Source organism: Solanum lycopersicum, chromosome 4, assembly GCF_036512215.1.
Source record: "Solanum lycopersicum chromosome 4, SLM_r2.1".
NCBI classification, from domain to species: Eukaryota; Viridiplantae; Streptophyta; class Magnoliopsida; order Solanales; family Solanaceae; genus Solanum; species Solanum lycopersicum.
In genome coordinates this window covers 19,288,881-19,311,819 of record NC_090803.1, presented here as the reverse complement: position 1 = coordinate 19,311,819, position 22,939 = coordinate 19,288,881, and the positions used below count along the sequence as shown (strand labels likewise).

Below are 22,939 nucleotides of genomic sequence, written 5' to 3'. Positions count from 1 at the left end.
TGAGATGCCTTCTACGGATTTTAAGATAGATAAAGACCATATCAAGGATCGTAGTATGAAGGCGATAATGAAAAAAGAAACACTCAATAATATAGGATACTTAAATGCAGGTTAAACCAGTTCACTAATTGCTTGATGATCTATATCTGGACACTTGTATCATTGCAAAATGAGAAACATAACATTGTGACTATCTATTACAGAAGCTGAATATTGACTCGCAGCAACAACAACTTGTGAGTTCATGTGGTTGAAGTAATTACTTGAAGAATTGAAGTTTACAGTCATATGAAAGAAAGTTATGTTTTTATAATTAAGAAGCATTGCACATAATTCAGTTTTTCTCGAAAAACTAAGCATATAGAAATAGATTGCCACTTTTAACAAGTTCCGTCCATATGGTTTTTTTGCTCCATCTTAAGGGAATCTTGAATATTAATGCTGATGAGAACAATGAAATCCAGAAGTTAAGCTTATTCAATGATACCAAGTTGTGAAAGTAGCAAATCAACCTTGGGGAACCTATCTAATACAAGAATATACAGACATACACAAAAAGGAAAGATCGCTTCAGCTTCTTAACACACTCCTCTTTACATTGAAAATATTGTGTTGAAGCGAAAACTTGTTCTACGTAAGACACCTGTATCATATGGAGCAAGCTTAATATATAATTTTTTTGTGGTTAAGAACAAAATTATATTGGTACCAAAGTAATCTGTACAAGCCAAATAGGAGTTGACCTCCTACTTCTCAAAGAAAATTTGCAGCTATAGGACAACTGTTCTGAAAGACTAGGCTATTACAACTAAAGATACTGTACTTCATCGATAAGTCAAACAAAAAAAATTGCTCTATTACACGAACGAACAATACTCCTATGGAAGCTAACCATCGAAGCATTCTGGCCAAAAAGTTACTAGTACATTGTCACAGAATACACACTCCATTGGCACATGAACCCCAAACTTAAGCAATCTATCTACTGTGGATAATCTTCTCCAAACGATCGACAGAATTCATGTTTAGGATGAATATTTTGCTAAAGAACACTACCTTACCTTCTGATATTGTGGCATGAGCCGAGTGTAGAGTTTCTTAATTCAGAATCTACCTCCCACCACCATAGATTGGAGTGTAGTTAAAAGTTCCCGATAACATCAAGTAGCCTGCATAATGTATTTTTGGAATCCAGGATCTTCTCAACTACCCAAGTTGTATTACCTGGGATAGTATGATTCTTCTGGTTCTCCCTTTTCAAATAATACTCACACACCCACTTGAACCACAGACCATATTTGTTTCAGATAGTAGCATTGTTCCACAAGGAAAGATTCAGGATGTTGAGCCCCTCCTGCAGCTCTTGGGTAGCAAATCATGCCCCAAGAAACAAGTGCTTTCCCTGACAGAGTTGCTGCCCCTGTCCACAGAATGAATCTGCAGATCCCCTCTATAAGTTTCAATACCTTCTTAGGTAATACAAATATTTGTGCCTTGTAGATTTGAATACCAAAGACCACTGACTTAATTTATTGAACACTTCCTGCATATGACAATAACTTTCCTGAACAACGCCTAATCTTTTTTGTGATCTTATCTACTAGTGACATATATTGCCAATTGTGAGCCTTTTGAAGTATGGGGAGACACAGACACCCAAGTACTTGAAGGGAATTTTCCCTGCATATAGACAAAAATAGATAAGATTTCCTGCTTAACTGCTTGATTCACACCACTCATATAGATTGAGCTTTTGTCTGGATTAGCCTGAAGTCCTGAGGCATCTGAGAACCTTTGAAAAGAACTTTGAAACAGTAGGAGAGCTGACAAAGCCATCAGAAAAGTCTGGGAGATGGTTCCTGCAGTCATTTTTTGGGTTATTTGGAATGAGAGAAACCACTGGTGTTTTAGTCGGATTTCAACTCCTCTTCATGCTCTAAAAGCTAAATATTATTTTTTTTCTGTTCAGTTGGAGCTTTTCCTCCCCTGTTAGCATTGAGTCATTGACAATTTCCTGGACTTCGTTGGCTCCATGTTTATTATGTAGTCTAACTTAGTTTCTACTTCCAAAGCTTACTAGCTTTTGTTTTTGGCCCAAAAGCTCTCAAAGCTTCTACTTTGTAATATGGCACCATCCAGATGCCTTATGCCAGTGAGAACTTCTTACTTCATATAAGAAAAATGCAGTCTTCCAATAATCCTCCTGCTCTTTCAGATTTTCCTCTTCATAAATAGTTGTTTTTCTAGGACCAATCCAAATTCTGAGATGCTGCATTTCAACTCTTCCTTGGATTGCAGACCCTAGCACCATAGTAAGATGGCAAAACACTCTTTACTGAAACCCATTACATCTATGTTTCATAATGGGATTTGCATGAGTCTTGACATTAAATTCTGCATTTTTGTTTTTCCACAATCATGCTGTTTTAGTTCAATAGTATAGGTGGTTTCTGGATTTGATTTATAATGATAATGACATTCTCAGTTATTCCACAGTCCACCTTCGAAAGAATATGTTTTATCCTCTTCAATGATGATATAATTGAGCATCCTTGCTACTTCTGTGTTGACACCAAGTTGATGGGTGCGTGAGGCATGACTTTTGTCCTGTTGATAAGGTCAATACTTCCGGTTTCTTTGTGTGTGTTGGGACTAGGGGTGGCAGAATGGGTAATATATATGGGTATCCACTCATATTTACCCATTTTAAGTGGGTCAGGTACCCAACATATTTAAAAGGGGTAAACGAATAATACTCATATTATCCATTTAAAAGGGGTAGGTAAATGGGTAAAAGATGTTCATTCATTAAAGAAAGAAAACTGGGGTGGTAAAAAACTTTTTGAAAAATATTTTTTATATTATATCATTTAAAATTATTTCTCCACCACTGAAGAATTTTAAGGATAATGATTTGTTTCTTTTCTTTTGATTTAGCTTCATACAATATTTGTTTTTTTTTTCTTCGAAAAAGTTTTTCTTCTATATGCTGCCGTTTGGTCATAAATTTTTTAATATTCTTGGCAAATATTATTTGGTTGAAATTTAACCATGTGTTTGGTAATAATATTTGAGAAATTTAGAATTTTTTTTTTTTGATTTGGGGTGTGTGGGGTGGGGAGGGATGAAAGAAACTTTAATTGTTTCTTTAATTAAAAAACAACTAATATTTTTTTTAGGGAAACGACATAAATTCCCCCCGGACTTGTTCCGAAAAGTCAGTTACACGCTTAAAGTATCATGATGAGATATATTACACACTCAATCTTGTTTAAAGTGAAATTAGCCCCCTTCCGAAGACAATATCAGTTTTTGTGTGAAAATTTGTTATACACGCGTTTTGACACGTTATTTTAATTTTTTGAAACCATTTTTGCTTAATATTGCTTAAACTAAACTGCATGTTACTTTTAGTCTTTTGGTGTAATCAGTTATACTCTAATAACATTGTCTCTATTATTGATGTGTTAGACTCAATTTAGATGTAGAGAAGTGAAATCAGGAGTACACTTGTATATAAGGTTATAGTACGACCATTGTACTGTTTTGTGATACAATACAAAGTTACCAAGTTCAAAAAAAAAAAAGTAGAAACCTAGGCTTTCTTCCTCCTCTCACGGTCACACCTTCTACCTCTTTCTTCTTAAAATCCATTTCTTCTTTCTTCTTCACTATTCATAAATTGAAGGAAAACAAGAAATTTGAAGAGAGAACATGAGACAATAAAACAATTATGAAGGTTAGTGATGTTGGCGTTGGCTATAGGCGTGGGCAACACCATTGTTGCCGGTAAAACAAATAAAAACTTTCAGATCTGTATAAGTTCTTTTAAAATCTTGATAAGTATGGATGAAATCAAGCATTTATTAGTATTCTTTGTGTGTAAAATCAAATACGCTATTGATGTCTTGTGACAAAAACAACATTGTGATGGTTGTAGGTGGTGCTCCGTCTAAAGAAGACAAAGATAGAAAATTATTTTCTTCGATGGATCTTTGAAAAATGTAGGCAATGTAATCATGAATTTTATGCATAAATGTCATAGGATTTTCAATAGAAGTATTTTCTTCCTCATAATTTTTTTCGGTGTTCTTCTCTAGTGAATCCTCCCGCGAGTTCAAATAAAAACATGAACTTTAAGTTAAAATTATTAACTTTCCAGTGGAAATTAACATCCTCCTCACTATTTTTTACTTCTTTTTAGAGTTCCTTCTTATGATATTGTGATGAATATTTTAAGAAATCATCAATGGTGACAGAATTCGTGTAAAGAACTTAAAAAAAAAAGAAAATTAAAAATGTAAAAGCTTTAAAGAAATTGGGGTCACCAATATAATGAATTTTTTTTTTTTTTTAAAAAATGACATAATAAATATATTACATATTATAATACTTAATATATAATGATCAATAAAATTGTGCCACGGTTTTAAACTTGTCATTTAACATAGATTTTCTTCTCACACACCTTAAGGAAGGTGAAGATTTTGTTTTTAAAGCTTTTAACAAGATGCCTATTATAATATGGGTATCCGTATTTACCCATATTATCCATTGAATAACTCATTTTTACTCATTTAAAATATGAGTGGAGTCTAGTATTTTATCCATTTTTCTTTAACTCGTTTTTGATCGACTCATATGCAACTCGATCCACTCATTTGCCACTCCTAGTTGGGACTATGTTAAGTTTTTCTGATATCTTTACTCAACAAGTTTTCAGATATTTTAGTTAAGGGAAGTTCCTTTGGGGAAAATGGGAGTACAGAGGCAATGAATCTTCAGAGTTCCTGAGAGGTGAACAAACGCAATCAATTGGGGAGAGGAGATAAGACAGGGTATGACACAACTTCAGGTTACCGATGACATGGCTTAGATAGGAGGGTGTGGAGGACATGTAGTAGGGTAGAAAGTTAGTAGGTAGAGTAGTATTGTCTTGCTTAGGGTGGGTGTTTACCATTGCACTAGTTGTACTATTGTAGTTCTTGTTTTATATCTATCATTGTTTATTATTCTTTTCAATAATCTATCCTAGTATGTTGTTTATTGTGTGTTGATTGTCGCACTATTTTGTTGTTGTTTTTGCTTCCTTCTGGTAGACTTTGCACTGTTTCCTTGTTACTTGCTATATTTTCTTCAGTGTCTCCTTCTTTGTATTTGGATTTACTGCACTCATTGCTGTTTTATTAAGTTTTCGTCTTAATTCTACTACTCTATAGGAGCTTTTCTCTATCTTGATTTCCATGCTTCCATGTAGTTCTGAAACTGATGCATGAATAAAGAGCACACATTCTGCCTATGCCTAGTGTGTCTAGCCTACTTCTCATCTTGAAGAGATTTATAGTTCACTCTAGGTATTTTGCGAGTTTCTTCTTACAAACAGGAGTAACTTTGGATTTGGTGTGCATGTGCATGTACACGGGTAACTATGTGGGAATCAGAACTGAGTCTTATTTGTCATTTTAATTTGCTTTACTTATGTAATTAGTTCTAGAAGGAGAGGCTGGAAGTTTGATAATTTTATAGGTGCACCTTATAACTTCGAGGCACAGGCTTCACCATCTGTGTTCTCTTCACAGTCCACCTTTGGTGTTTGGTTTTTGAACAAGTTGGAAGCAGTACAGCTTCATTCCTAAATTCATTTCTCTTCCTCTTGAAGTTAACCATTAATTTTTGTTACTTTTGCTTATTGAATTGCAGGCAGTGTCTAAGCCAGCCAATGCTTTCCAAGAAGAACTATATGCTCTGAATCCATGTGACCACAAAAGTACATTAAACAACCAGTTTTCACATAGAAAAAGACACAAGCGAGAGTTATTGTCACAGGAAGAACCTTATAAGTCTCCTGTAGACAAAGGTGAACAAGTTCTGAATGTTGATCTAAAAGGATGGGATTCTTCTACTCGTTCTAAAGAAAATAAGGCCAGCTGTTTCTCAGAGAAGTAGGTGTTTTGTTTTTTTGGGTTCTTCTATTCCCCTAACTTCTTAGATAATTTTTCTGCTCTGACACTTTATTGTTGCTGTTATTATTTTGGTTATTACTGGAAGCTGTCACTCATTATGAATTTGTTTTTTGAGATGAGATAACTCATTAGGAATTAGTGTATTTGCATAAGATTCAATGTGAAAGATGGGGTCCACTAATTTTTTGTTTAGATCAACAGGAGTGTCAAAGCTGCTCCTGTTTATTCAGAGATCTAAATTCAAAAAGAAAAAAAAAACTGCTCATGTTTGTGCTTTATAAGTTCTGTACTGCTGAAAAGAACTAAAATCATTTTTTAATAATACTCCACATTTCAAACAAAAAGTTGAGATTTCCACTTTGAGCCATCTGAAAACTATGTCAACCTTCCTGAAATAGAATACTTTGTCACAGACTCCATTGTATTTTTCAAATGCGACTTTTTCTCAAAAGTTTATGTACTGCTGTAAAATATGTTGAAGAGTTTTGACAAAGTATTCTATTTCAGGAAGTTGGACAATGTTTTCAGATGGCCCAGAGTTGAAATCTCAACTTTCTGTTTGAAATATGGAGTATTAAATATAACATGGCTTCTTTTCAGCAGTTGTATTTTGCTGACTTGCTGTAGAGTAACATGCACAAGAGTGTAGGGGTGTAAAAATGGTTTAATATCTCTCTTAGAACAATGTTCATTTCTATGATTATGTAATTGCACAGTAGCTGCCTCAATATGATCTCTGTAGTTCGTATCCTGCAACTATCCTTGTATACTTCAATTACACTCCGTTTGCTGCAAGTAGTTTCAATAGAACTATAATTTCTAAGTTGGTAGTTATAAATATAAACTGGAGCACAAATGCATTTACTTTGCAACGCAAAGCATCAGGTCCTTTAGAATTTATGGCCAAGCAATGAGAAATAGGAAATTCCTGCAGTCTAATCTTTGATAAGCCAGACCTTTTTCTATACTGAGATTTCTTAGTCAGTTTCGTTCAGAAATCTTTGTGGATGATACCTTATCTTTGATCTCCCTACCCTTTCCTGTACTAATGTTCCTTATTCAGTTTCATTCAACTATCTTTTTGGATAATAGTCCTTTCTACTTTACTGCACAAAATAGTCTCTAGTTTGATCTGTAGAACATGTTCATTTCTAAAATGTTATTACTAGAGAATAGAGCTAAGCAACCAATGTCCCAAAATTAGAGTGATCTTTTTTTCTTTAAGTAAGATAACGGTATATTAATGTCAGCACAAAGGATGTCCTTAAACCATATTTACAATTCAAAAGGCAGATCTGTGTCCCTGTTCTAATTCACAGGGAGTCCATAATCTAGGAAAGATTCTGCATCTTTTAATACACCAAAAATAAAACGAAAAGTAAAATTCATCTCAATTTTCAAATCATTTTGTATTTCTCTCCTTCCATATAGTCCACCAAATGCATGCTGGAACCATGTTCCACCACTTCTTCTGATTCATGCTACCACAATTGTTGTTCCAACACTTTAAGAGATAACATGTAGACTCTGGCATGACCCACCTGATCCCAACTATGTTAAGAAACAGCTACAAAAACTGATCTGTCTCACGGGCATGCAAAAAAGGTGGTTGATACTCTCAGATTCAGCTCTACATAAAAAGCGCCTGAGCACAGTTGGAAACCCCTTCTATTCAAATTTTCCCGAGTTGAACATACCTCTTTTGCCACCAGATACAAAAAGCAAGTCACCTTGTATGGGATCTTTACTTTTCAGATGAATTACGAAGGCCTATAAAATCCTTGTAGTCCAGTATATGGAAGTAGCAAATAAGCAGAATTGCCAGTCAAGCAACCCTTACTGTTCCCTTTCTCAAACCACTTGGTCTTCATTGCTTCTAAGACCTTGAAAAGGCTCCCAAACTTTGAAAAATTCAGCAATGCTTTGAACCTCAGTCATTCAAAAATCTTCTAAAGTTGAGGTTACATTAGTGCTGTCTCCATACTTCCTCAATCTTTGCCTTAGGTGAAAGAATTCAATTACAAACATCTGGAAACTAATCTTTTGAATGGTCCATGTCCAGTGTTTTGAAGAGTGTGAAGCGGAAAAAAGCGACAAGGCCCTGAAGCGCTCGCTTCAATACAATTTGAAAGTACAAAAGACCAAAATAAAAAGAGAATATTTGTAAGCAGAATTTCAAATTAAAAACTAAAAAATAGACATCACAAAATCCTCCATAGACCATAGGACATACAAAATCAAAGCTATTAATGGTTCAAGTTTCAACATTTAGTTCCTATTCTTCTAAAATTCTACTTCTACAAGATTGTCTAAATCCTATATTCCTCCGTTGTTTTTCTATCGCTAATTATCTTCTTCAACTCCATCATCATATTCTTCAATTCCATGAATTAGGGATAGACTTGTAGCTACTTCTTCTCTTCATGTGTAAGCTTGAAGTATTCCCCCTTAAACCATAATGGTTCTCCTCAACTCCACTTGCCTCCGCAGCAACATCCCAAGTGAAATCAGAATCTCCCAAAAAAATTGTTTCTTCTTCATGATTCTCAGGGACTCCGGTTAGCCATTCATTAGCATCATTAATATTTTCTAAAAGAATTGGATCAACTACAATTGCGAGCATTGTAATGGCGCTTCAATATTTTATTGTATTAATTGAACACCAGGTCATTGGGGCGATTTAAGGGTTAATCTGTTCCTCTACTTGGTATGATTCTGCAGAAGTAATTATTAGGAGATAAGACAATTGAGATATAGTTTAGTTATATCAGTATAATACATCTTTCTGCATAGTTCTCACATGTTCAAACATGCCATAGTTCTTCTCACATTTCGGTTGAGCTACTAGTTAGACTTGGAACTTTGATGGTGATATTTTGTAATTTTGAGATTCTCAACCATAAAGCTTCCACAATTTAAATATTGAAGTAGAACAAATATTTAAAAATTATTAAGTTGAAAAAATAACTTAGCACTTGCTCACCAGATCCACTATTGTATCTTGCTCATCTTTATTGGCGCCCAACTTACCAACACAATCATGGAATCCTTTCCACACTTTTTTACCTAGTAAATCCATCTCATAGTTATCATAAAAGAGTGATGGGTTCAAAGTATTCCCAACTTCATGCAAATGTGAATGAGTTGATCTTCCCACCGTCTACCAATTATCTCAAAGGCCTTGGCATATTTATGCTCATAAAAGTCGCTTGAATAGCCTCTTAGCTGTATACACAACTCCATAAAGGTAGCCCATTGGTGGGTTTTTTCCCCCCATCCACCAACTGAAGTACTTTAATCAAGGGACCGCTGATTTTAAGAGCATGAACAATATTGTTCCAAGAGGTATAAGAAAAATTCATGCATGCAACTTCTACCCCCTACCTCCTTTTGCAAATTACTTGTGTTCCATCTTTTTTTTAAAATGAAGAAGTGTCTAAATTGGCCTTTTGCATGTGCATACTATGCAAGGTCAAGAAAGCAGTAGCAAATCTAGTCTTGCCAAGTTTCACTAATTTTTTTGTGATTCTCATCATCATATTTCAATAACAAAAGCTTTTGAACAATGTAATAATCTACCGTTACTGCCTAAGTGAAAACTGTAGTGAAGGGTCTTTTCTTGAAAACATTCCTGAACATCAAATTTATGCAATGAGCTGCTCATGGAGTCCAATAAATGTGCGGGAACACTCCCATTAACATATCGCCGGCGTTAGCATTTTGACTTGCATTATTTGTAACAACTTGAACAACATCCTTTTCTCCAGTCCTTTTTGTTGTGTTTCGAAACAAGGAGAACATTTTGATGGAATATGTAGACAAGTCACTCGCATGAGTGGATTCAAGAAATAAGCTTCCTTTTGGAGAATTCACCAACACATTGTCATTTTACCAATTCTTGCCATCCACTTAGCCCATCATAATGGAATATCCAAACTTGTTCCATTCTATCCTATGTTCCTCCAGAATTTGTCTCCTCCACTTCTTTAATTAGATAAGGACCTCTTACTTCATGATAGGGGGGGGGGGGAAGGGGGGGGGAGGGGGGGGGTCATTCCTGAACCAAATTGGCCTACGACCTCAATAAACGCTCCAAAAGTGTCCTTACAGTTGACACAAGTGAATGTGATCCCTGCATTGTGCACCCACCATAAAAAACTCGCAACTGCATGATCCCTCAAAATATCCTTGGCAACATCATGAATTTTTTTTTTATCGTTTTTCCCTGCATTATCTCCTGGCTTCTGCGAAAAGTAACTATCTAAAGGACCTTTCCTACATGTTGATCCACAACCTGAAGCCCCTTTTTTGTGATTTTGCAATAAGTGACAAATCAATAGCTTCATCTTCTTCCATTTTTTCTTCATCATCCCCATCAAGATTAGTCACATTTAGTTGATGTAAGCATTTGACGTTTTAGCTCCCTTTTTCCTCAACATAGTTTTTGTTTCTTGCTCCACAACCTTCATGCATTTTGTACATCGTGTGTCATCTCTATGAGTACCAATAAGATGTTTGTGGCAAAAAATTCCGCCTTCAAACATCTTGTCATAAAACAGACATATAACTGCAGTCCTATTGGTTTCACTACCTCTTTCCCATATATCCAGTCCGGGTCAGACAAATTTAATCAGGGGTAAGATTTTGGCGAAATAAATAAGCAGCATATAGCATCATTGTTAAGGAAAAAAATTCAGCAATATTTTATTCACGTTTAAGAAAAAAAATCCACAACATAAATTTAATCAACGTTTAGGAAATCTATCACTTGTAAACTTAAAAAAAAAAGGCACGTGACTTAACCTCAACATTCAAAAGGCTCGTTGAAGGGGGTTATTGTTTTTAGATGATTGTGAAAAGGGATTTATGAATTATTTTTAGGGTAAACTATTTGTTTTTTTAATAAGGTAACATGGTGACTCTAACCCACAACCGTAAGGTTGGAGCTGTAGGTACTTTCCAATTCCACTAAGTAAGAGATGTATTTTGTGTCATTTTCAGGGAGGATAGGATTTCTATCCTTCAATCCCATGGGAATGCTGATCGTCCACCCCCATGGGATTGCTTATCGGTTCAATAGACCTGATTGATTGCTTACCTAATCAAATGAACACTAATTTTGAATAGTGTTCATAATTTGAATCCACCAAAAAATGAACCATAATCTGGTTAAGTGATAGAGTAATTGTAACCCCCATTATCCCATCTCTTATCAACCCGAACCCTTTGCTTAGAGAATGTGTACTTTTTCTTGTTTTTGAATGATTCAAAAGGTGCAAGTAGCACAGACTGAGGATAACATGCCAGAAGGTTGCTTTAGATGGTTTAGACATGTTCTAAATTAACTTACAGATGCACTGATATGTAGATATGAAACTATGGTAAGTAAAAGTGTCAAAAGGCGATGAGTAGACCTAAAATCACATGGAAGGAAGTTGTCTCGAAAGACCTATAAATTATTGGTATCAATGCAGACTCAGCCAAAGATAGGGCACAAGGATCCACATAGTTGATCACTACTAATTGATGATAGGTCTAGACTTGTCAAATAACTTCTAATATTATTGTTATTAATATTTATCTTCTTATTTTATTTTGTTTAGCATAATGATGATGATACTAAATGATCTCAAATGAAAGTGAGGATTCATATTTAGCCCAACTTGTTTGGGATTGAGGTGTAGTAATAGTAGTTGTTCTTTTTTTTTTTCTCTTGAATTTCTCTTTCGAGTCCAAAGTTACTCAGGATATCATTTCTGTCATGATATTAATTGGATATTCTGAAGAAGCACTTGTGATCTTCAAGCTACATTTAGAATTATTTGTTGTACGTGTTTGCTATATATCCATGAGCCATGAAACTTTGACGTGTTTAATTATTCATTTCTTCTTTTCCTGCCTCTCCTTTGCTGCAATTTGTACCTTTTGGTGTCCTATTATAAATAATCAAACCAACGAAAATGTGAGTGCTACTGATTTGATCTTTTTTTTTGCAGGTTTAAAGCCTCTCAAGCACAATCTTCATATACTCGAAGGCATGCAAATGTAAGGCTTCTTATGTATCTTAGTTATCTTATCCCGGCTAGCTTCCATGTAGGCGTGTAGATATTTTTTGTCAATATGAAAACTTGCATTGGTATTTGGGGAGTTGCTGTTGGTCTTCTGTGACACTAGGAATCCACATTAACAAACTCGGGATAAATGTTTGGGTATATAAGAAAATAAACCCTAAAGCACAGTGACGCGTTTCTAGGCGCAACGTGGATAATACCAGCAGTGGGCTAGGCTATTGTAGATAGTATCCGGGTCACTCTGCGTACAACCTTGAGCGATGGTGGGGCAAATCTCAAAGAGGATGTTGCATACGCAAGGGAAGGTGTATGTGATATTCTAGGAAAATTGAACATTAACAGTATATAAGATAACAAGTCTTAGACTCTTATTGACACATTTTTACAGTTGTGCGGGCCTATACCCAAATTGGTCACTAGTGTACGACATTGTTACAGTTTCAGGTAATACCTTTGGTTGATTATCAATATTCACATGCTAAAGACTACTCAGATGGTTATTCTAGTGCACCACTACCTCTTTCTTTCTCTCCTTCTCTTCCTCCCTTGGGGTGGGAGGTGGTTAGTTACAGTAGGTATACATTGATTGATGAACTTATATATACTTTAACCACAAGCCCCTCCTTTTTTCTGTTGTTCCAATATCCTTTACAAGTTCACTAGGGAATAATGATCAGTAATGTTAAACAGAAGAAACAATAAAAGAGAATTTGACTTGATTATTCCCTCAAGCTATTGAACTTAAATAATTATGTTTACATTTCTTAAAAAAGAAAGAAATCTCTATATTACGATAGGACTAAATCAAGTGATCTAATATATTTTCTTATATATTCTAGAATATTCTTAAGGATTCTAAACTCTCTCTCAAGTTGGTGCATAAAAATCGTGTATACTGCTCTTGCTACACATATTTACTTGTTCTAGGACTGGCTAAGACTTGGTGAATATATTACAAGTTGATCAATTGACTTCACGAAATTTGCGGTGATGTCTCCTCAGAGTATCTTTTCTCCGACTAAATAACAAGTAATATCTATGTGTTTTTCCTCTTGTAAAATGTTGGATTTAATGCAATGTGAAGTGTATCAGTGAAGCCTCATTATCGCACACAAGTTCCATTTCATTATTTTTTCCAAATTTTAACTCCTATTGTTGCTTGATCCATATAAGTTCACATGTAGCCATTGCCATAGCCATAGCCCATTATTCAGCTTCTGCACTCAATTGAGCAACCACATATTTTTTCTTACTTCTCCAAAACACCAAATTTCCTCCAACTAAAACTCAATACACTGAGGTAGATCGTTTGCCAGAGGGTGGCTCTGCTCAATCTGCATTTGTTTATCCAATTCGATTTCATTATTTTTCCAAATTTTAACTCCTATAGTTGCTTGGTCCATATAAGTTCTCACATGTAGCCATTGCCATAGCCCATTATTCAGCTTATTCGCTTAGTTGAGCAACCACATTTTGTTTCTTACTTTCCCGAAACACCAAATTTCCTCCAACTAAAATATAATACCCAGAGGTAGATCGTTTGCCAGAGGGTGTCTCTGCCCGATCTTCAATTGTGTATCCAATGATTTGCTTATGTCCTCAGTCTTTGTAAAGTATTCCTTTTCCTGGAGAATATTTGTGTCTGGAAGATGCGAATGACTGCATTTCAATGGTTGTCACAAGGATAATCAAAGAACTGACTTACAACGCTAACCAGGAAAGCAATGTCAGGTCGAGTTGCAGTGAGATGGTGCAATTTTTCTACCAACCTTCTATATCATCTCGGATCAACAAGATCTGATTGTTGCTCCGTATATACCCAATCTTTGAGACCCCCATGAAGAAAAACATTTGTAATATATATATGGTAGAGAGTCCAATAGCAAGAAGTAAAGAACAACCATATAAAAAGAGAGACGGAGTACAGCAGTCTTAGCCACAGGAGTGAAGGTATCATCATAGTCAAGATGAAAAATCTGTGTAGCCTTTGGCAACCAGTCATGCTCTATCAATCTATCTATCAGTGCCAACCTTCACGGTATATAACTAATGACAACCAATTGGAGACTTACCTAGAGGTAGAGGAACAAGTTCCCCAGTACCACTAGAGTGTTAGGCAAATATCTCCTTGATCATGGCTTGTCGCTTGCCTGGGTGAGAAAAAGGTTTACCTGTAGTCCTACGAGCAGAAATAGATGATAGTGATGATTCAAAAACAAAACGAGCTGGTGACGAACAATGATAATTTCGACAAGTACAGATAGGATTGGGACTCAAATAGAACGAATACCTTTATGAGCGGCAACGGGAGAACTCTTCATAGACAAGTTCGCAGCCACAAGTTGGCAATCTGCAAAGAGTCTGGTGTCTGTTGTGAATTGTCCTGACCAGATGGAGAGTGCAGATGATGATGATAAGTCAAAAGAATCTCTAAGACATTTTGGAGGGACATGATGTATTATTGTAGCCTCTCTTGCTTTATTTATTCTTTCCCCCCTGAATATAGTTCATTCTCTTGGTCCTTGGAAACCATGAACTTCTGCTTCATTCCTATGTGATCTTTCTTGCCATTTGAATATTCATCATTTTCCCAGGGGCAGGCTGTTGTTCTAGTGGATGAGGAGGATCCTGATGCAATTAAAGCGACAGAGCCAGTGGACCAAGTAATTGAACGGTAATATATTAGTAAATCAACATTTTCTCAAAGTTACATACCAACATCTGATCTGAGTGCTAGTGAGCAATTGTTAATAGCTCTTATATTCCTCTATTTCCTGCAGAAAGGCAATCACAATATACTATCCTTCACGGTATGACATGAATCACAACCTTATTGATCCAGTATGCATTACTTATTACCTTGGGGCTTTTTTTGATTGCTTACGATTTCCTTATTGTTTTTGCACTGACATAGGGTTGATCCCGAATCCGTTGAAATTTGTTGTTCGGACATGGAATCTCTAGCACCTGAAGCATATTTGTCATCGACTATAATGAATTTCTACATCCGGTGAGTCAACAAAATATTTCTTCTTATATTTACATTGTTGATTGATGAATAGATAGATTAGACATATATTGGGAAATAGGTTCCTTTGAATTTTCCCCAAGAAAAAGGAAAAATTTTATAAAAGGAAAAGAAGAATGAAACTAAAGAATCTTCAGGTCAGTTCCAAAGAAAATTTTCACCTTCTGAACAAAGAGATTTTTCCCAACTTTCTGTTCCAATTAGAGCAATCTCTAGTCTAATGTGAATTATAGAGCTTAGCTGATTAAATATATGTTGTGTCATGTACATATACAGACACAATCATGCAATAAATATATATGTGTGTGTGTGTGTGTGTGTGTTTATTTTATTTATTTTTTCTGAAATCTTGTGTTTGTATTTGATGGTTACCTCTGTAATATCGTTTTGACTTTTCCCAACATCAGCTATCATTTGGTACTATTGCTAGTTAGCCGCCTAATAAATACCAACTAACTAACTAACAAAATTGCTTATGGACTTTATTTTTAGCAGCTGGTTTGGATAATCTCTTCACTGTCTTTATAGAATGAAATTAACTTCTGGGATGCATGAAGTTGGTCAACACTTGTGTTATATTCTTTCTATCAAATGTATCATTATATTTTAACATTATTGAAGTAGTTGCATGTTATAAATAGATATTTTTGATGTTCTCCGCTTTCCACAACCGTTTCTCTTGTAATTCCGATTACTTCATCCCTTTTTTTAAATATAAATTTCGGAGCCTTTGCTTCAGGGATTATTCCTTCTTACTTTATAGTAGTTATTGTTCCGGTTCCAGAAGTTATAACTCTCCCTTCAACTTTTCTATGAAATGAGAAACTGTTCCAATATCCTAGTAAGATAGGCAAGCGGATGGAGACCTAGACTTGGGCGGTGTTTGGATTGACTTTTTTTAAAGTAGCTTATAAGTTAAAATGCTAAAAGTGGTCAAGGTTCTAAACGTGTTGAGTGTTTCACCTCGCTTTATGCGTGCTTCAGTGTCGTCATCAAGGTTCTAAGGCAAACTTTCCTTGCCAATGAGCCTCTTATGAAGAATGAAACTAAACGATTGATATTTCACTTTCTTTTTTCTCTCTTTACGCCTTTTTTCATTAAAGCCCATTTTTTATTTGCGCTTAAAGCCCCCATGGACCTTAGAGCTTTTTTGCGCTTTTTGCCTTTGATAACACTAATTGCTAGTAGGAGCAAGATGAAATTTGCACCGACTTTCTCTATCTGCTATACCCTAATTGCATTGTTTTGTTGTCAGGTACCTCCAGAAGACAAAACCTCATGCAGATGTCAATGAGTATCACTTTTTCAATACATATTTTTACCAGAAGCTCAAAGAGGCTGTACTGAGCAAGGTATTATCTTCCCTCTGAGATAAAAGAATTTCATCCAATTTTAACTAAGCTCATCTTTTCTAATTTTTCTATTAATAACTATGTTACATGAACTTGGTTACCAAGTATAGATCGACCAGTGGTGTGTGAACAATGGCGTACACATGATCTTTTGTAAGCAAATCGACCTTTGAATAAGTAAAAAAAATTGTTAATTATTGGAAATATTATTCAAATCATATTTATTAAAACAGAACTAATGTAAATTACTACATCTTTCCTAGAAATACACATTGCATGAGTAATTTTTTCTTTCAAGCTTTTTCTTGAACCTGTTCAATATAGCAAATATTATATTGTCCAAGTTAATATGTAAGTTGTATGCTTGGTAGGCTGGTATATTTGTTCATTTCTGATTAAGCTGTTGCTGGATCAGCCCTACAGAAAACCTGTTTTTTAGCAGATATAGGGAGAGTCACTTGATTAGAAACTAAAAAAAAGAAAGGAAAATCTGGCGCTGTACTGATTCGAACTCCAATCACATAGTATTGTAGGAACGCGCTTGGTCATTGATCTAGGAGGATCAATCAGTTAGGTTGAGTCATATTTAATATTTCTATACCTATTCTGTTTAACATATTCTATATAAATCTATAAAATGTGAAATTTTCCGACCATTTTGTATAACGTCCCGCCTGTGTGAAAATATCTACTTTGGGGCGTGTATGTCCTTTGCTAATTTTTAGCGTATTTTTAATAATTCTGTGCAAAGTAGTCATGGCATATAGCCATACACATAGACACGGGTTAGTGAAGACAAATGAAAGTTTACGTGTTATAGATCAATACTGAGCTTGGTAGATGGATCTCAAAAGTACTGAGTCTTGTTTGAAGCTTCTTTTTAATGGGCAAATGTGTCGAAGAGAGCGTTTGTAGGAATTGTTTTGTATCTCTCTTTTTATGGTGTAAAGAGATTGGTTTAGAGGATGCAGAACAGCTCGTAGAATTTTTAGGATCACTGTAAGTATCAGTTTTCTATTTCTTCTTTTGAAGGTCCCCCAGCATCTCCTTAATGCTAAAGAATACAACATTACCCATTTTCCAAATAAAGCATGGAGAAGAGAGCATTGGCCTCGTCTTTATTTATTTATTCTGAAAAAGATTGAATAATTAAGGTAAAATGACCCTGTAAAAGGTACTTAGACTCTTAAACTCTGATTGATGTTGGTGTATTAGTCTTTCTCCAGATATTTGTTGTCTTTATATTATCTTAGTTGAAGTATGCAACCATCTCATCTAAGTGTTCAAACTGTTGGAGAGAGCACTATTTTACATAATTAATTATCTCTCAACGGGCCAAACACGTGGAAATCTTTTGGTAATGTGTGGCAGTGAGACTTGAACCCAATATATCTGCTATTCTGATACGATGTTGAAATGTGTATGACCATCTCATTTAAAAGCTTAAGCTTTAGAGAAAACACACATTTATTTCGTTAATTATGTCTTCATATGCAGTATGGATACTCTGAAAACATAATGTAAAGTTGCAGATGACTATTCCATTTGTACTTGATTTTCTGATGGAATATATGCTGAACAGTCAGGAACTATTTGATACTATCTATATTTCTTTCCTAGTTCTTGCAGTGTATCAATCTTTCGAATATCAGTAAATCTGAATCCAATTCCTAATTCTCTACGCAGAATGAAAAGGAAGCTTCATTTATCAGACTAAGAAGGTGGTGGAAAGGGGTGAATATATTTGAGAAAGCCTATATATTTCTTCCCATACATGAAGAGTAAGTTGTGTGGTTCCTTTTATCATGGTTTGATTTACAAAGATTTAATTCAAGTATGCTGTATTTGGAGATTTTTTATTTGGTTTGTTTGTGTTGAAGAATGGCAAAAGTCCCACATTGATGGTTAATGAGATGGGTGGACTCCTGATAAGGTTTGAGCAATACTCCTGCCTCTGAGCTAGCTTCTGGGTATGAGTTATGCCCAAGACCTAATTTAGCAGTTTGTATTAGTATCTTATAATTCCTATGCATATGATTTAGGATCAATTGGAGTGATTCATTCTTTGTAATCATGTAATTAGATTAATTTCGTTCATTTCATAGGACACGTACTGAACTATTTAACCCCGATTAGTTGAGGGAGCAACATAAGTGAGACTGAGTCAATGCAGTTAGTAAGGAAATAGCAATTCTCGGAGAGAAATCCTGTTGCCGAGCAATGTTTTTGGTAACTTAGCAGTTAGTGCTGTTTGGAGGTTTCTTGGTTCTCCAGGAGTACTATGTATATACCACAGTACCGCCAGCATAATAAGAACCCTTGTGCAACCCCACCCAAGGAATTCAGCTGATGTAGGATTGTTCACTCATCTTCCTGTTCCATTACCTAAATCATATCTCCGATGTGTGGCTAGAAAGAGCAATCGAGGAGGAGGAGATGAAAAAGGCGGTGGGTTGTTTTGCAGGTGATAAAGCATCGGATCTCAATGGTTTCTATTTGGATTTGGAAGACAGTTAAAACTGATGTGATGGATACTATTGTTGAGTTTCATGAAAGAGGGGAATTTGAGAAAACTATGAATGCTTCATCCATTGTCATCATCCCTTAAAGGAAGGAGCTACGAGCATGAAGGACTACAGACTTATTAGTATAGTGGGAAGCATCTATAAGATCATCTTTAAGTTGATTCCTATTAAACTTAAGAAGGTGTTAGATGATACTGTCTCTACTTCGCAGAATGTTTTGTGGAGGGTGGACAAATTCTAGATGTAGCTTTGGTGGGAAACAAAGTAGTGGATTGAAGGAGAAAGCAAGGAGTGGTAGGTGTGTTGTGCAAACTTGATCGTGAAAAGGCCTAGGGTCATGTTAACTGAAAATTCCTAAATTCCATTTTACTTCAAATGGAACTTGAGGAAAATTAAAGGAAATGAGTTTATTTTTGCATCTCTTCAGTGAGATTTCCTGTCAACAATGCTGTTTATTCTAGTTATGGAAGCTTTAAGCAGGATGATGGATATAGCTGTCTTGCGGGGTTACTTGAGGGGCTTTGATTTTGTTGCAGTTAGGGGTGAGGGACAATATAAGTGTCTCACTTAGAGATATGACTTTGTGTTTTGGTTGTGGTTTGTGGAGGAATACCATGAAGGAATGGGATTATGTTTTGGAAAATATCTCAGTCAAGGTCTGAGATGGAAGAAGAGTAAACTATTGGGGGCATAAATGGTATGGAGACATATTATTGAAAGATAAATTTCAGAGATACGGAGTATCGTGCCAAAGAAATACGATAATTTAACATATTAAGGGGACACATGGTGGAGGTTTTTTGGGACTTGAGATTTAGAAGGGAACTTCAGGATTGGGAAGTTGTTGAATCCGGTGATGAACCAGACGATTGGTGGTGGGGCTTAGGGAACACTGGAGTGTTCTCTATGAAGTCCTCCTATGAGAAATCATTGCTTAGAGAGGAGAATGCTTTTCCATGTAATGCAACAAGGATACCAAAGGTGCCAAGGAAGGTGCGTTTTTCACTTGACTAGCTGCAAGAAGGGTGATTTGATAGCAGAAAAACTTAGTAAGCAAAATGTTGTTTGCATCAGTTGGTGTTACCTGTGTAAGAAGACAGGTGAGGATGTGGATATTCTTCTTCTATATTGCGGGCTGACCATGAGTTATGGTGGGAATATGTTTAGATGGTTACATTCAGTGGGCAACGTCAAAAATTGTGAAAGAGTTGATGTTTAGCTGGAGAACCGGAAGCAAAAGAGAAGACGAAGGGCTAGGAATGTGGTTCTGCTTGCGTTAATGCAAAATGTTTGGAGAGAGAAATAGTAGAGGTTTTGAAGGAGTAGAGTCTAGTTTCTCCCAGCTGAGAAGCAGTCTCCGTTCCCTTGTATTTTTTTGGTGCTCACATAAAGTTCCTTGTTGTATAGATGATGGGTTGAGTTTGTAGAGCATAGTATCATTTTGTAGATTCTTTAATCTTTACTTTTTGTTCTTGCATACGGCATTTTGGCCATGTATATAATTGATATATTTGCCCGATAAAAAAAGCAGTTCTCTGTTCCTCAAAGCATCTTACATTTATTTCCTTCCAAATTCAGGGGCCATCTCCATCTACTCGTGCTCTTTGCCATTAATCCTGTTTCCTCCCAACTCTATTGAGCTTCTGTAATCTTCCTGGGCATAATCCAGGATATGCTTTTAAAATTAATGAAAAATCCCCATTCTGTCACCTAGCAATGTGGGAATAGATGGTTAACTGACTATCTTTGCCCTTAACTCCACATAGAAAGAATCAGGAGCACATTGTGATCTTTCTTCTCATTAAATTGTCCTGTGTGAGGACAACTTCCTTTGCCAAAAGCCAAATGCTACTTTGTGTGGAATATTAGTTCTCACCAAATATGCTTCCAACGCAAATTATCAATCTGCTGATTAGACTGGTTCATCAGTCGATGGGCTGCATTCACCTTAAAGCACCAGAGTTGTTACCTTGCCACCTTAATACATCTTTCCCTGCCTGGAACCCACTTAATACATCCTTTCACCTAGCTTACAGGTTTAAGTATGCCTCAAGAAAGCTTTACCAAAACATGATCTGGTTCGCTGGCGTTTCTTCTCCGTCGTCATATAAATTGATTCTCCTAGGTAGGAACTCTGTATCAAGACACTCAGGCTGGTGAAAATCTCATTCTTAAAATCTTCTCAACTTTCCACTCACACGGCTTAAGTCTCCGCTTCACACCTACCAGGTTTCTATCATGGGTGGTTGTACTTGTCAGCAGTCACATCTCAATCTATGTAGGTGCTACATAAGCAGGTCAACCAGCTACCCAACAGTTCATGTACATTGATCCAGTGTTATCAAAGCGCGCTTAAGCCCTGAAACGAGGCTCATAACGTGTTGAGCTCCTCGCCTAACTTTATTTGCGCTTTAGTGTATTTCATCAAAGTTCTAAGAAAAACATTTCCTTGCCAATGAGCCTCTTATGAAAGTGAAGCTAAATAATTGAGATTTCACTTTATTATAAAAAATTTTCAATTTCATTGGTTTATAATTATTAGTCTTGGACTAAACATATATATTTTATTCTTTTATCCCTTTGAACCTTTTTTTTGTAAAAGGCCATGCTTTATTTGCGTTTTGCGCTTAAAGCCCCCACAGACCTTAGAGCTTTTTTGCATTTTTCGCCTTTGATAACACTGCATTGATCAGTTCAGCTGGTAGTCCTTGTTAGCAACACATGTCTAGTCATTGCTCATGCCCCCAACTCCCACCCCCCCCCCCCCCCACACACACACACAACAAAAGGAGAATACTGAATAGGGAACTACTTTTTTTTGTTTAGGTATAATAGTTTTATTAGTGATGGAAACAGAACACTATACAAGTGTAAATTCCGGTGATTTATATCTTTTCTAAATGACTAAGAGATCATAATTTCTTCACAAAATGGAACAATCAATTGGTAGTTGGCCGAGGAATCATTGACTTCGCTCCAAGTTATTTTTGTTGGTTTTGGTGCATTTAACATTACTCTTTGTCCTCTTACACTATTTCTGTTGAGTTGCTATTGATGTCCTTGTGTTGGTTCTTCTCCTTTGTAGTCTTCATTGGAGCCTGGTTATAATTTGCATACCAGATAAAGAAGATCAACTGGGGCCAATTTTACTTCACTTGGATTCATTAGGGCTTCACTGCAGCAAGTCCCTCTTTGCTACCATAAGAAAGTAAGCTGAACTCTGTTGTTGGCTGTTAAATAATGTGACATCCATGCTACAGAATTTATTTTTTGTAAATTGTAGTTTTGTGTCACGACTCTATTACACCCCCTAGTCGTGACATGGCGTACTCGACCTCGAAGAGGTCTTATACAAGCCTCATAGCATTCATAACATTTGATCATAAGGAAAAATGACAAGGAATTATAACTTTTCATTTAAAAACCCTTCACTTCAAGAACACGACATTTAAAATCATAGCGGAAGCCTACATCTCACATGGCCATCTAACCAAGACATGAAACCTAAAGATAGACATAACCTATTACAAATTAAATACAAGAGACATAACCTATTACAAATTAAATACAAGAAACTTCTAAATACTTGTCCTAGAATTAATGACGACATACACTTGGTCTTGGAGAACTCTTCCCAAGCCCTTGAATTTAGAGAACTCTATCTCTTGCCGAAACCTACACTTATAGTAAAAAGTAGAAGAAATATGGGTTAGCACAATCAAGTACTAAGTATGATGATCATGCAAAAACATGCTCAGAAAGGGATATTTCGTTTGAAAGACATGCGCATATGTCAATTTGGTAAAACTTTATGAATAAGAGCATATTAGGCATAATCTCCAAAACTAATAAACATACAAATCATATCTTCACATTGGGATATATTCAACATACAAGCTTTAGACAATACATATTCATAAGGAACATAAGCATTACATACTTCACATAAACACATTAAGAACATCCCCCAAGACAACTTTAACTCATACTTGTGCAATGT

General features: G+C 35.8%; 1 protein-coding gene across 6 annotated transcripts in view; it reads left to right on the top strand.

Moving 5' to 3' along the window:
- LOC101265226 (ubiquitin-like-specific protease 1D) overlaps positions 1 to 22,939 on the top strand; it is a 30,202-nt gene that overhangs the window by 1,302 nt on the left and 5,961 nt on the right. For 4 of the 6 annotated variants that reach the window (XR_011220629.1, XR_011220627.1, XM_026030676.2 and 1 more), the window contains exons 2-9: positions 5,701 to 5,942; positions 11,960 to 12,008; positions 14,629 to 14,708; positions 14,815 to 14,844; positions 14,949 to 15,044; positions 16,318 to 16,414; positions 18,101 to 18,195; positions 22,025 to 22,147. Coding sequence is in view for 4 of the 6 variants with exons in the window: in XM_026030676.2 (XP_025886461.1) it covers positions 5,701 to 5,942; positions 11,960 to 12,008; positions 14,629 to 14,708; positions 14,815 to 14,844; positions 14,949 to 15,044; positions 16,318 to 16,414; positions 18,101 to 18,195; positions 22,025 to 22,147 (812 nt within the window). In the remaining 2 variants the exon portion in view is untranslated. The remainder of the gene's footprint in view (positions 1 to 5,700; positions 5,943 to 11,959; positions 12,009 to 14,628; positions 14,709 to 14,814; positions 14,845 to 14,948; positions 15,045 to 16,317; positions 16,415 to 18,100; positions 18,196 to 22,024; positions 22,148 to 22,939) is intronic. The other 2 variants (XM_069297097.1, XM_026030677.2) reach the window with 1 other exon arrangement.